General features: G+C 42.1%; 1 protein-coding gene across 3 annotated transcripts in view; it reads right to left on the bottom strand.

The window, feature by feature from the left end:
• Positions 1–14,504, bottom strand: part of Ttc28 (tetratricopeptide repeat domain 28) — a 433,645-nt gene that overhangs the window by 209,301 nt on the left and 209,840 nt on the right. For all 3 annotated transcript variants that reach the window (XM_028860613.1, XM_028860614.1, XM_028860615.2), the window contains one exon: positions 5,751–5,898. In XM_028860613.1, coding sequence (XP_028716446.1) covers positions 5,751–5,898 — 148 coding nt within the window. The remainder of the gene's footprint in view (positions 1–5,750; positions 5,899–14,504) is intronic.

The raw sequence follows: 14,504 nt of genomic DNA, 5'->3' as shown, positions 1-14,504 counted from the left end.
ACTTTTTTAAATCTATAGATAACCTCTAAGACTCTTCCAACCCTACTGCGGCTTCCTGTTCTAAGACAGACTTGTGCTATCATCAGAGGGACTAATTTTGTGATTTTTAGCAGATTAGACAGAACAGAATGTTGGCAGCCTGTAGCTATTCAGATGTTTTCCTTTCTAGAATGTATGCATAATACATGAAATACCTGGCGTCAAACCAATTCCATAGGAATAGAAAGGCCCCTTGCAACACTGACTGAGCCTCTGTTGCAGGTTTTTGAAATGTAAAGTCTTTACTGTGGTGATATTTTATTTGTGCTCTAACAAATAAAGCTTGCCTGGGGATCAGAGGATAAAGCCAGCCACTATAATAAACATAGAGGTCAGGCAGTGGTAGCACATGTCTTTAATCCTAGCATTCGGGAGGCAGAGATTCATCCAGATCTCCATGAGTTCAAAGCCACACCCGGAACAGAACCAGACGTGGTGGCACACACCTTTAATCCCAGCACTAGTTAACCATAGAGATCTGCAGGTCTGCACAGACAGACATGAAGTGATAGAGCTGGGCAGAAAGACGAAGTAGTTGGGTGGAAGGAGGAAGTAAGATGGTAGGGCACAGGAAAGTATATAGGCGTGAGCACACAGGAAGTAGCTCTCTCTTGGGCTGAGGATTTCCTAGCAATAAGAACTTGTGGCTATGGCTTGTTCGATCCCTCTGATCTTTCAGCTTTCACCCCAATATCTGGCTCCAGGTTTTTTTTGTTTTTGTTTTTGTTTTTATTAATAAGACCATTTAGCAATTCGTGTTACACTTTGGGAATTCAAGAAGAACAAGGTCACATTTTCTGACACTTCTGGAGCTTGTGAGGATATAGCAGATGCTGAAAATAAACAGTCACCCTCTGCGAAGGGGCATGCGACATTTGCCAGCTCTGAGATGCACACCTCTCCACATGAGAACAGTTCTGAACTAGACTCCACACCTTAAACTCTAGTACCTCACAATGTCCAGCCACTTTATCTAAACAGCCTAATCTACACAAATAAGAAGTGAGTAGCAGGGGGAGACTGTGTAAGCATCTAGAAGCAGATGGTGCAGCTCCCAGCCAGAGTTCTGAGAACTGCTAGCTGAACTGAGGGATCCTAAGGGGTCCTAAGGAGGGCACTTCACAGAGGAAGGGGCATGGAATACATATTGAAATACTAGAAGTCACGCTGTTGTGTAGGAAGGGTCAGAAGTACTCCAGACAAGAATGAAAGAGAAGCCAGGTTTCTGACACTAAGACCTGAGAGACTTCCAGTCTTCCTTCCCATGACTGCACATGAAGGGACCTTGGGTACCGTGAAGGCTTGTTTTGCCATGAGCACCCTGAAAGGAAATGTCCCACCTGCAGAGGAGAAGGCTCTGCAGGGCCATCCTGGCTCCCAGAACATCATGGGATGGGTATCATCATGTCCCCCTCACAGAAAGCTAGCACAGAGGAAACAAAGTCTTCTCACTGTCAATGAGTTAGCAAATGGCCACGCTAGGATCAGAATCCTTCCTTGTTGGGAGACATAGCATTTCAAAAGCAGGGCTCTTGTGAAGAGTGGCTAGGCCTAAAAGAGCCCCTGAGGGAGGATGTTCACAGAGGGCAGACACAGATAAATGCAGGTGAGGCCTGCAAACTGAGAGACAAAAACCTAATCATCTGCCAGTCATTTTCCATGGGCACATGATAAAGTGGCCTCCATGGATCCTTCCAGGGCTGACAAAATCACAACAGACAACAGACAGCTCAAAAGGCAACCTCTTTAGATGAATCAACTCTTAGAAGAGAAGAGAGAACTACATGGGAGTCCTCAGCACTATCGCATCCAGCATCCTGAGAGAAGAGCTGGAGGCAGCCTTGGCCTCTTCTACAACTGTGTCACTAAGCCATAGCAGGCCCAGCCTACCACATCAAATCCCTCAGCATTTTCACAACCCTGAACTGAAATCACTGAAGTACAAAACAGCAAAGATGACAAAAGATTGAGAAATTATCAATTTATGTTTATCTTTATTTCTATATTTTTGTTAATGATTTAAGAGAGAATACATGTATAGTAATGTCACCATATCCACAAGAAAGCTTACTCACGTCTGGTTTGTATATATGCATTAAATTTCAAAGCATAAAATAAATCAGACAATTTGGTTAGGAGCATAGAGAATAATAATAAAAGTCAAATTAATTTTAATATGGATGGGCATAGTATATTTATATAGAAAGAAGTATATTAATATAGGCTGGACCCTCCTTAGAAAATGCATTCTTTCTCTGTGCAATACCGGGATTGAACTCAGGACTCAGTACACATTAGGTAAGTGTGTTCCAGTGCTGAGCCATATTCCAAAAGAACAAACTGGGGCTGGAGGACTCAGTGGTTAAGAGCACTGGTTGCTCTTCCAGAAGACACATGTTCAATTCCCAACATCCACATGGCAGCTTACAATCACCTATAACTCCAGTTCCAGAGGACCCAACAACCTCTTCTGGCCTCTGTGGGCAGTGCATGCATATGGTACACAGACACACAAGAATGGAAACAAAACACCCATAAAATTAAAAACATAAATTAATAAAAAATAAGCACCAAATTGTAGGCATTCTTTCAAATCATGAGAGTTTTGTTTACAAAAGCACCTGTGCTAAGGAGTTTTTTCCCTGCTGCATTTAAGAATTATTGAACAGCCAAGGTGGTGGCATATACTTTTAATCCCAGCACTTGGGAGGCAGGGGCAGGCGATCTTTGTGAGTTCAAGGCCAGCCTGGTCTACAGAGCTATTTCCAGAACAGTCAGGGCTACACAGAGAAATCCTGTCTCAAAAACAAACAGACAAACAAACAAACAAGAAGGATTACAAACTAAGCCAGGTATCTTGGCACATGCCTGTAACCCAGCTTTGGGAGACAGAGGCAAGAGGACTGGGAGGTTAGCGCCAGCCTTAGCACCAGTGTGAGTGAGAGACCAGGCTTGGCTGCATGACACCCTAACTCAACAAGCAAACAAAATAATTAAAACAACAACAAAAGGACACAGTGGGTCAGATCTGTTTGTGAAGGGTCCAAGCCACAGGGCTGGGCCTCAATGTAAGAAACTTAGAAAAAATGCAGGAGGATAACAGAGTCTGTGAACCATGAGCGGCAAAAAGTGATGGTCCCCGAGCAAGGCTAGGACGCAGGATGGTGCAAAGAACTCCGCTGTGCACAGCCACAGGCGTGCTCAGAAGAGGCCCACCTGGAGCAGACGGAGCGGGGAAGGCAATGCCACGGCTTTAGTGAGCCAGGTTTGTTACGTTTGAGGGGAGAAGAGAACACGGAAGCGCCCCAGGCACCTGTAAGAAGCAGTTTTCTCCAGGGTCAGCCTCAGGACACTCACTGAAAGACGGGAAGGAACCCTAAGAGTGACAGCTGCTCTGAGCTGCTCTTCACACTACAGGGAAGGTGTTTTTACATTTTTCTCAACAAATTGCTTCAAAGCCATACTGGTGTCATTCTGCTGGAATCAACACATTCGGTGCAACATCCTAGGGCAGAAGCAGGAATGCCTCAAAATGAACAGGTGTTATCTTCACGGACTAAACTAAAATGCTGCATGTATGTTCTTTAAAAGAGGTTGCCAGTTCTTGGAGAAGTTCCATGCACATCCTTCATGGAGAAGACAGAGGGGAAAAAATGCAGAAAAAAAAAAGTAGAAAATGGTAAAGAAGACAGATTGGCTTTTTTATTGTCTGTTTCTCCCAAAGTCCTGGAGCCCCAAGTGATCAGCTCTGGATCACAGCTTATTGAGAGCAAGGCCTACCTTGGGGAAAGCCTTTGGTCCCTGAAGCAAAGATACAGCTTTGTTCGATTTATGAAACAGCTAGAGGAGGGGTTTCTTACCGGTTTCCCCTGAAGATATGAAATGTCCAACTTCCAGGAAAATATCTCTTATTTAAAGCTATGAATTGCCTAGAGACATGAGCACTATCTATTTCATCAGACTTTTATTTAGCACATACTTTGAGCCAAGTACAATAACAGGCAACAAATTAAAGCCACCTAATGCTGTAAATGTTTCAAAACTAGACAAAATGTTCATTCTCTCATATAAACAATTAAAAGACAGACAATTTCTGCAGCAAAGACAGAGTCCTGCTTGACACGGCTAAGGGTATGAAGATAGCAGTGGCCTTGTCTATATGCTACAAATTCGCTATCATGACTTTGTCACCACTCCAAGATGACAGTTGGTATATGAGTTTAATCAAAACTTCCCAAGTGCTCATTCTTCGAAACTCAGCATTCTCAGAGCTCAGTGAGCAGAGGATGTTTGCCCAGTACTCTTCAGATCCTAGGCATGACCTCTGAGGACCAGAGACCAAAAGAAAATAAAACCACTGCTCTGCAAAATGAAGACAATCTCCTCAGGGCCTTAGAATTCCTCCACCCTTGCACAGCACCATCTCCATGTGTTCTCCTGTTTTCTCAGAAGATCAATTGAAATAAAGCAACAGAGAAAATAAACAGTCTCTGTCTGTCTTACTTTTCATCTCTTTTGAGTGCAAAACACAGCCTCTTGATGCTCCTCTAAAGATGTGGGGTGCTTAAGAAATGCTAGAACAAGCCCGGCATGGTGGCTCAGGCCTATAATCCCACCAGTCAAGAAGCCAGGATAGGAGGAGTGCTGTAAGGTCCAGGCCAGCCTGGACTACACAGTGAGTTCAAGCCAGCCTGGGCTACTGAGTGAGATTCTGTCAGGAAGTAAGAAGGAAAGTATGACTGAGAATTCCTGAAAAAAAGCTGTGTCTACAAAGGCTGGGGAATTTGGAATGTTGCAGGGTTGGGAGCCTAGTTACTTCTCTTAGGCTATATTTAGCCCCTAAGGAGCCGCCCCTTGCCTACCTCTGTGTCAGATCTGACATCCTGATGATAAACATAAAAACCTTCGAATGTGCTAACTTAACAAAACCCTATCCTCCACCAATGGAAGGGCTAAGGATGTTAGGAGCTGACATCTGAGGCCCATAGTTGAGAATCCTCCATCTGGGTGTAACCCACCTCTGATAGTTCTACCAAGTAATGCCTTGATTTATAATGTTCTTTGTTCTCTTGCTACAAAACTCCGTAAAACTACATCCATATTGGAAAACATGGAAGTGGAGAGATCTAAACTGTGCTCCCGTGGCCATGGTCACTCACATTTGGCTCCAGAATAAACTATCTCTTAATATCTTTGGATTGACTGCTGTGTTTTGGAGGGAAGAAGGAGGGAAAGAGAAGGAAGGAGGAGGGAGGAGGGAGAGGGAGGGAGGGAGAAAGAGAGAAAGGGAAGGAGGGAGAGAGGGAGGAAGAGAAAGAGGGAGAGAGGGAGGGAGGAAGAAGGGTTAGCTTAATGTCTTCTCTTATTTTATTACTTCTAAAAGCTGTATTTGTCCACTCAAGAAAATCAACTTATTGTTAGAGGTATTATGGTTTAAAATATTAAATCTAATTTCACAGTGGAAATTATTTAAATACTCCTGAAACACAAAGAAGTGAGCTCATGTGCCCATGTCAAGGGTTCATCACCAGCCCACAGACCCCAGTAGCCCTCATGCATCATTAACAGCAGCTACTGAAAAGAATTCTGATCTCACCTGTCTAAAGCAGAAAGAAGCTCTTGACCTCTGAACCCTCCAAGCTGACCTCAACGTCCTGGAAGGCTGAGTGTCTTGTTTTTCATTAATACCTGAAGAACTTCATCCTACCTACCTCTCATGGGAGACTTCATGGCAGCTTCCACCATCCCCACCAGGAGCTGGAGACTTTTGGGGTCTTGAGCCAGCCCAGATGCAAAGGCTGCCAGGGCATCTGCGTGACGTCCAAGGTACTGGAGGGCAACACCCTGTCGGAAGTATGCCTGGAAATACAGGAAAAATAACATACATTTTTATTTATCACATTGCTGTTTGGAGTACCCATAGGGACTCTTTATCAGATCTCTAAATAAGGTACCTGTGGCTCAAAACAGAATACAGGGTTCGTAATAAACTCATTTCTTCTAAACATCACAAACTATATTTCTTCTATGAATTTACATTTAAATTTTTCTTTCATTTCTCAGACACACTGATTGTATTCTATTCCTTGGTATTTATTCTCATATTGTTTCTAAATAATTTAAAACACAGTTCTTAGGCTGCAGCTATACCTCAGTTAGTATAGTGCTCACCTACCAAGCGCAAAGTCCTGGGTTCCACCACAGCACCACATAAAGTCAGTGTGGTAGTCCAATAGAAATTCCCATTCCTAACCAGCCCTGGCCGCCATGTAACCACAGCACTTGAGAGACATAGGGAGAAGAATCAAGAGGCCAAGTCTGTCCTTGGAAACACAGGAAGTATGAGACACCTCCTTAAGGATGTCTATCTGGAAATTTCCTGGTATCTTACCAAGGTACTTGGCATGGTACATTAACAAAGAAGCGTGAAATGCAACTGTGTCACATGCCCATTATATCACGCTGTAGTTTGCTTCTCTGCTGTGTGATAAAACAACGATAAAAACCAACTTGGGGAAGAAAAGCTTTTATTTGGCTCATGACACAGGCTATCATCAAGACAAGTTCACACACACACACACACACACACACACACACACACACACAGCAGCATGCACATATCATTGTTTTAAAAATCAGTTTGGACACCCACATTTGTTGTTGTTTTGTTTGGGGGTTTTGATGGATGGGTTTTGTTGTCTGAAACAGGACCTCACTATGTAGCCCCGGCAGGCCACCACCTCCTTGTGGCTATTTTTCCGTCTGCCTTTACTCACCACAACTGACTACGGTTACATGCTCTGTGGGGTTGCAAACATACTTTAAAATAGTTACCTAAAACACATGTGCTTTCCTTCAAAACAACCAAGATTATTGTCCTTTTCATCCTTTAATTGGTTAGTTTTAAAACTGATTAAAACAGAACAGAACATGAGAACACAGGAGACCATTTCAGCTAACTAAAGAAATTATCGCCGGGCGGTGGTGGCGCACGCCTTTAATCCCAGCACTCGGGAGGCAGAGCCAGGCGGATCGCTGTGAGTTCGAGGCCAGCCTGGGCTACCAAGTGAGCTCCAGGAAAGGCGCAAAGCTACACAGAGAAACCCTGTCTCGAAAAACAAAAAACAAAAAACAAAAAAAAAGAATTCTTTTTAAATTCTGTTTATAAGCTGGGCGTGGTGGGACATGCTTTTACTCCCAGCACTCAGAAGGCAGAGGCAGGTGGATCTCTGTGCGTTCCAGGACAGCCAGGGATACACAGTGAAACCCTATCTAGGGAAAAAAAATCAGCTTGTGTGTGTGCTCCAGCGTAGATAGACTGCGGTGTTTTCTGAGACAAAGCCTCTCTCCCTGGGATTGGGTAAACTGGCTGTCCAGCTTCTGCCCCAGCTGAGTCCACAGGCATGGGCCATCACACCCGTTTTTATATGGATTCTTTTCGTGTAGACTAAGGCTTTGGAGCTTCCAAGGTCAACAATTTCCCCAGACCCTAAATTTAGAGCTTAAATCATAATTTGAAGCCAGTTTTGTGAAGTACAGTTTGCTTTTCAAGTACACAGACAACAATCTATTGAAGGATCAGAGTGCCACTCTGGCACACACAAACATGAAGTCAAAACACTCCCCATGTAAAATTAAAAATCTAATTTTTAAAATTATTACATTGTTAACGTGCTTTTTTTGTATAACATCTGCCTCTAAAATAATTGGCTTCTCTCTCTGCCTACTCTTACAATATTGTCTACAACACAAATTTAGCTTTGTTCAGTTAAACACACTTGCCCATTTCCACAAATGACATTCATGGCATCTAAAGGAAGTTTCAAACCCTTGAAACGACTGCTTAAAATATACATCTACACTTTCTACCGCACTGTAAGCACACAGAGAACGTGGGAGCAGGTGACTCCCACGGTCCCACACAAACCCACTTATCTCATTTTTGTAGCAGTGTGTTGATGTAATCTGAAGACGATAAAAGACAATTCTGGGTTTCTACCAAGAACTAACCCATAAACAGAATGAACGCTCAAATGATTGTGGGCTATTTTGTCTCCATGGGTTTGAACTGGCAGAGCTGTAAAGTGAAGGCGTGGTAAGACGATAACGCGTAAGTGTGCTTTCCTTGCCTCCTCTCACTAGACTTGGCCTCTGTTTCCGTCTTTTATGTGTTTTCAGACATTGTTTCATTACTGACTCACGTCACATTTAGGGGGTTAAAGTAATATAGTACACCTAGGAATAACCATAGTTCTGTAGGTCTAGAAGGGCTGTATAGGGCTTAAATACAGATATGCCCTGGTTTATATAAATATACATATGTAGCTCGCATGTGGTGGGACAGAAAGTCCGAGGACCCAGGGAGGCTGTGCAGGAGGATTACCAACATTTGAGGCCAGTCTGATCTCCGACCATCCTGGGCTCCAGAGGGAGACCCTACCTCAAATTAACTAAATAAATAAATAAATAATATTTAAGTATGTATGTACACATATACATAAATGTGTTGGGTATCTATAAGTAAGAATTACTGCTTATGGAGGGAGATAAACAATATATAGAGTTATTGGTTTCAGGCATGCATTATAAGAAACAAAATCTTAAATATTTAGTCTTAATTTTGAAAAGTTCTTATATGCTTAAAATAAATCACCCATTATTTCACTGAGAGATCAATGATTTTGTGGTTTATGAAGTAAAATTACTAGAAGCATGTTTTACTTGGTTTACCCCGGGGAAGTAAGCCAAGTTCAATAACAAATGCAAGCTGTAAACGACAGATCCTCAAATAAGGTGGGAGGTAAAGACAGACACTCAAGGTTGTCTTCTGCCCTCATGCATACCATGGCATGCCTACACAAACACACGCGCGCACGCGCGCACACGCACACACACACACACACACACACATACACACACACATATACACACACACATACACACACACATACGCACACACACACGCACACACACATACACACACACGCACACACACACATACACACACGCACACACACACACACACACACACACGCACACGCACACACACACACACGCACACGCACACCATTTAAAGATGCCAGTTGTGGTCTCAGGTGACATCACAGTGCTAGAGACTCTGCCTGCTCCATTTCTTTGGACTCCAAAGGAGATGAGAAGGGTAATGTTGGACTAATGCTTCCCACAGCTTTAGATTTCTTTCTTCAGAAGCAGAGAGAAGGATCCAAGGCCTTCTTCATTCCCCACACCCTCCAGATACTGGCAGTGCTCAGCAGTGTTCAGATGGGTGAGACGTAACGTCTGAACAACACGCTCACATCAAGTGGGCACTAAGTGGGGATCTCCCACCTCTCTTCCCAGCAACAGGTCACTACAGAACAAAATTAACTTTTTGGATGTTTGTGAGAGATAGGCCGCAATAAAATTTAAGCTAATAATGATGAAACCGAGATTGTAGTTTATTGTGACAGATTATAGAGAATTTAGCATAGCACCCGACCCAGAACAGAACTGACTTCTCTGCTAGTTAATGAGAGAAGACTTAAGAACACAAGATTCTAGATTAAGAGAATATACAGAATTGCAATATATACTTAATTATTAAAAATAATATTTACCCTTCTCCACAGTCGAGCTGGGTGAGTCTACTTGATCCTGCCCACCACATACCATCCATAACCGGCAAATATAGCCTGGTGCCCACATCTAGTACCCTGGCCTAGTTTAGCCACAACTGCCTGCACTGCAATCAACCTCTAGGCTTCCACTAGGAGCTGCCCTGCCAGACCCCACCCCACACAGCATTCAGCCTCTCCACTCAGCCAGACAGATCCTGCACATCATTCTCCAGGGTCTAGCTGGACAGGTCATCTACACAAAAAGTAAGGGGAGAAACATCATAGTTAAATGGCATCATACATCTAATGGACTAATGGATATCTGAAGAATATTCCACCTGAATATCAATGTATATTTCACTCAGCATCAAACAGAAGCTTTCCTAAAATAGGCCACATCCTGGAGGTACAAAGCAAATCTCTACAAATTCAGAAAGACTGAAACAATTCCATGTATTTTATCTGACCATAATGCAATAAGAGTTCAAATTGACAGCAAACGAATCTCTAGTAAATGCACAAACTCATGGAGATTATACAATTCCTAATTGGATGATGAACATGTCAAAAAAGAAATCAAGAGAGAAAAAATAATTTCTGGAACTCAATGAAAAAGAAAACACAACACAACAAAACCTCTGGGATACAATGAAAACAGTCCTTTGAGGGAGATTTATAGCTCTAAGTGCTTAGATTTAAAAACCAGAGAGGAATGACTTAATGATACAACTCAAAACATACAAGAACAAACCAAACTCAACCCCAGTTGATGGCAAGAAATAATAAAAATCAGAGCAGAAATCAGTGAAATAGATGTCAAAGGAAGCAATAAACAGCAACAACAGACTCAATTAAGACCAAGAGCTGGTTCTTTGAGAAGACAAACAAGATCAACAGACCCAAGACCCAACCGAGGATCCAAAGTCACAGAATCAGAAATGAACAGGGAAATATTACAGCAGATGGCAAAGAAATTCAGACTATTATAAGAGAATACAGTAAGCTGTGCTCCTGTAAGCTGTGCAACCTCAAAGAAATGGATGAATTTCTAGATTCAGAAAAACAACCAAAATTAAACCAAAAAGTCAACAACCTAAAGAAACAACAAATAACAAATGAGGAGATTGAAACAGCAGTAAAAAGCCTTCCAGCTAAAAACATCCAGGCCCAGGTGGATGCACAGCAGAATTCTACCAGAATTTCAAAGATCTGCAGCCAATTCTTCTTAAGTTATGAGAGAGAGAGAGAGAGAAAAGTAAAAACAAAACAAAACAAAGCAACAACAACAAAAAAGCTGCAGGCCAATATCCCTGATGAACACAGACTTAAAAGTTCTCAGTGCTTGCAAAGTCAATACAGACATACATTAAAAAGATTATCCACCATGATCAAGTAGGTTTTATCTCTGAAACACAAAGATGGTTCAGCACACACAAGGCAGTAAAAGTGAAAGACCACATAGATGGACTTAGAGTCAAAAATCACATGACCATCATATGACCATTCTCAACTGATGGAGAAAAAGTCTTTGACAAAATCCAATATGCCCTCATGATAAAAGTCACAGAAAGAATAGGAGGAGAGGGAACATATCTCACACAATAACAGCTACATAAGAGAAACCCACAGCAAACACCATTCTAAATGGAGAAACACAGAAATCATGAAAGAGACAGGAATGTTCACTGTCCCCAGTCCTTTTCAACATTGTGCTTGAAGTACTAGCTGGAGCAATAAGCAAGAGGGTGAAATTAATGGATACAAACAGGAAAAGAAGAGAGCAACCTGTCCCTATTTGCAAGTGATATGATTCATTAGAGATCCCAAAAATTCTACCAGAAAACCTCTAAAAACAATAAACAAAAATTCAGCAATGTGACAGAATAAAGAATCACCCTGCACAAATCACCTGTATAAAAAATCAACAGCTTTTCTATACACTACCAACAAACCTAAAAAGGAGATCATGGCACTTCCATCATAGCAGCCCCAAAGAAAATAAAATATCTAGGAATGAAGCTAACCAAGGGTGTGAAGGACTTCTACAATGGAAACTTTAAACCTCCCAGTTTAGTTAAAGAGAGAAAGACACTAGAAAATGGAAAGACATTCCATGCTCACGGATTGACAGAACTAATATTGTAAAATGACATTCTACCCAAAGATATTTACTGATTCAACGCACTCTCAATCAAAATCCTCTTCTCATTCTTCACAGAAATATAAATATAAATATATATATATATGGAACCATAAGAGACCCTGGATATCCAAAACTATCCTAAGCAAAAAGAACAAAGCTGGAGCGACCAGCATCCCAGACCATAACTATTGCAAGATCCACGGTAATACAAACGATGAGGAACCAGCACAAAAACAGGCATGTTATACCAATGGAACAAAGACCCAAACTCGAGCTCAAATAGTTTCAGCCATTTAATATTTGACAAAGACCAAAAAAACATAAGCTGGAGAAAATAAAGCATCTTAACAAATGGTTCTGAAAACACTGGATGTCCAGATGCAGAAGAATGGAAGGGCGCATTCAATTAGACCCACATCTATCATGCTGCACAAACCTAACTCTAAGACCTAAACCTAAAACCCAAACACTGAAAATGAAAGAAGAAGGCATAGGTAGTTACCCTACATGAGACAGATGTAGGAGAGGACTTCCTGTATAGGACCCCATTTGTCCAAAAATTAAAGCCAACAATTGACAAGTAGGTCTTCATCAAACTAAAAACCTTCTATGCGGCTAAAGAAACAGTCAGCCAAGAGGAAGCCCACTGGGTGGGAGAGAATCTTTGCTGGCTACACATTTGCCAGAGGATTAGTATCCATAATATCTCAAGTACTCACAAAGCAAAGAGTAAAAAACAACAACAACATCACAACAACAAAAGACAACCCATTCAAAAAATGGGCTCTGGCTCAATCTGAAGAGGGAGTTCTCAAAAGAAGAAATAAAAACAGCTAAGAAATTTCTCAAAAGAACAAAAAAAAAAAAAAAACAGAAAACTATTCATTGTCCCTAGCAATTAGGGAAATGCAAATCAAAACAACTCTGAGGTTTCATCTTGCCCCAGTCAGAACGGCAAAAATCAATAAAACAATCAACAGTAAATGCTGGAGAGGACGTGGAGCAAAAGGATCCCCCGCATTCACTGTTGGTAGGTGTTGTGGAATGTTAGTTTAAGATGTGTTACATTCATTTGTGGAACACTGTGGAATATCTGTTTAATGATGCAAAGACGTGTTGCACACATACACGGCATGCACGCACTCACACAGGCAGAACAATCATACACACAACATAAATCTCAAGGAATATATTATCTGATTCCAATCTCTGCTTCATTCACCTGTTCCCTTGCTCCAAAGAGACTTTAGTAACTGGGAAGCCATATAATTGAGCAACCACTTGTTACTATAAGGCTTACAGATAAAATCTATTATAGCTGACAAAAAGTAATTTGAATTACTGAGTCCAAGGAGATAACAGCAGCCGCTGCAGGAGCCGCTGCCAGCCCCAACCACAGCCAGGGTCGGAGTGTGCAGAGATTCGGCTGTTAACCATGGCAGCAAGAAGCTGACATGGCACCCTGGAGCATGTTTGCTCCTCTCCTATCACAGTTTCCACAGGAAGCCACTTCATCTGAGACAGGAGAACATTTTGGTCCCTTCACAGGGAGCAGAGGCAGCATTGTGCCACATGTCACAGGAAGCTGAGCCTATGGGGCTGTGTTAAATGCCTGGCACACAGTCACCATCATGGGCCTCAGGACATCCCCCTCTTCCACACATGGGCACCGCTTGTGTGGCAGAGGCAACATAGTCTGAAAGGGGGGCGGGGCATAAAGGCTATAAATGTGGCAAGTTGCAGCAAATGTTAACTCACAAGGATTGTCATTGTATTTCAGCAATAACGAAACCTACCCAATGAGCAAAGCATTTACTGTTTGTTGCTAAAACTGTTAGGATTATTAGCATTTTGTTTGATTAGGTGGTCATCCAGAGGGTTAAAGGAAAAACATTCAACTAAACACTGACAACAGCATACCACTCACCCTGCAAGCACCCCTAGAAACAGTGACAGACGTGTGTGATGTTACACAGGACAAAGAGTGAAATTCACATGTTTGATGCAGATCTACTTAATCCAAGCATTTGCAAATAATTCGTCTTTTGACAGCCGTAATCTGTACTTTCAGATGTTTCCCTAGCTGTCTTTTCTAATTTGAATGCGAACCCTTCATATCCTGCTCAGTGCTTATCTCTAGGGTGACTTGGTTGCGACACTGCATCCTCCACACCACTTACCATGTCTTGTTGGTGCTTTGTAAGCCACATCACTACCAAAGTTCCCCTTGTTTTATTTTTAAAATTAGGGAAAACAGAAGTGCTGACCGGCTCTTTTTTTTTTTTTTTTTTTTTTTTTTTTTTTTTCGAGACAGGTTTTCTGTGTATTTGCGCTTTCTGAATCATTGTAGTCAGGCCTCGAACTACAGAGATCGCTGGCTTGCCTGAGTGCTGGATTAAAGCTGCGCCACCCCCGGCGACCTGCTTTACAAAAGTAAGAACACTGACTTACAGTGTAAAACAACATGGTCAGAAATAAAAAAGACTGCATGATACCAGAAATCCTGAGAGCCTCTAACACTGGTGGCAAGTATAATAACTACCTGCAACTGTTGTGGAAAAGGACAAGACTAGAGGATATGTGAACAGTGATTTTAAAAGGACAGGCATGGCTTGACATTTTTAGCACTCCTTACTGAATAGGATAGGATCCATTTTCATACCACATGTTCACTCTCTCAAATAGGCCTGGGTGGAAAAGAGGGA

Source organism: Peromyscus leucopus, chromosome 23 (genome assembly GCF_004664715.2).
Source record: "Peromyscus leucopus breed LL Stock chromosome 23, UCI_PerLeu_2.1, whole genome shotgun sequence".
In the NCBI taxonomy this organism is placed as follows: Eukaryota; Metazoa; Chordata; class Mammalia; order Rodentia; family Cricetidae; genus Peromyscus; species Peromyscus leucopus.
Note: the sequence above shows the minus strand (reverse complement) of the source record. Positions and strands in the feature narration are given on the sequence as shown.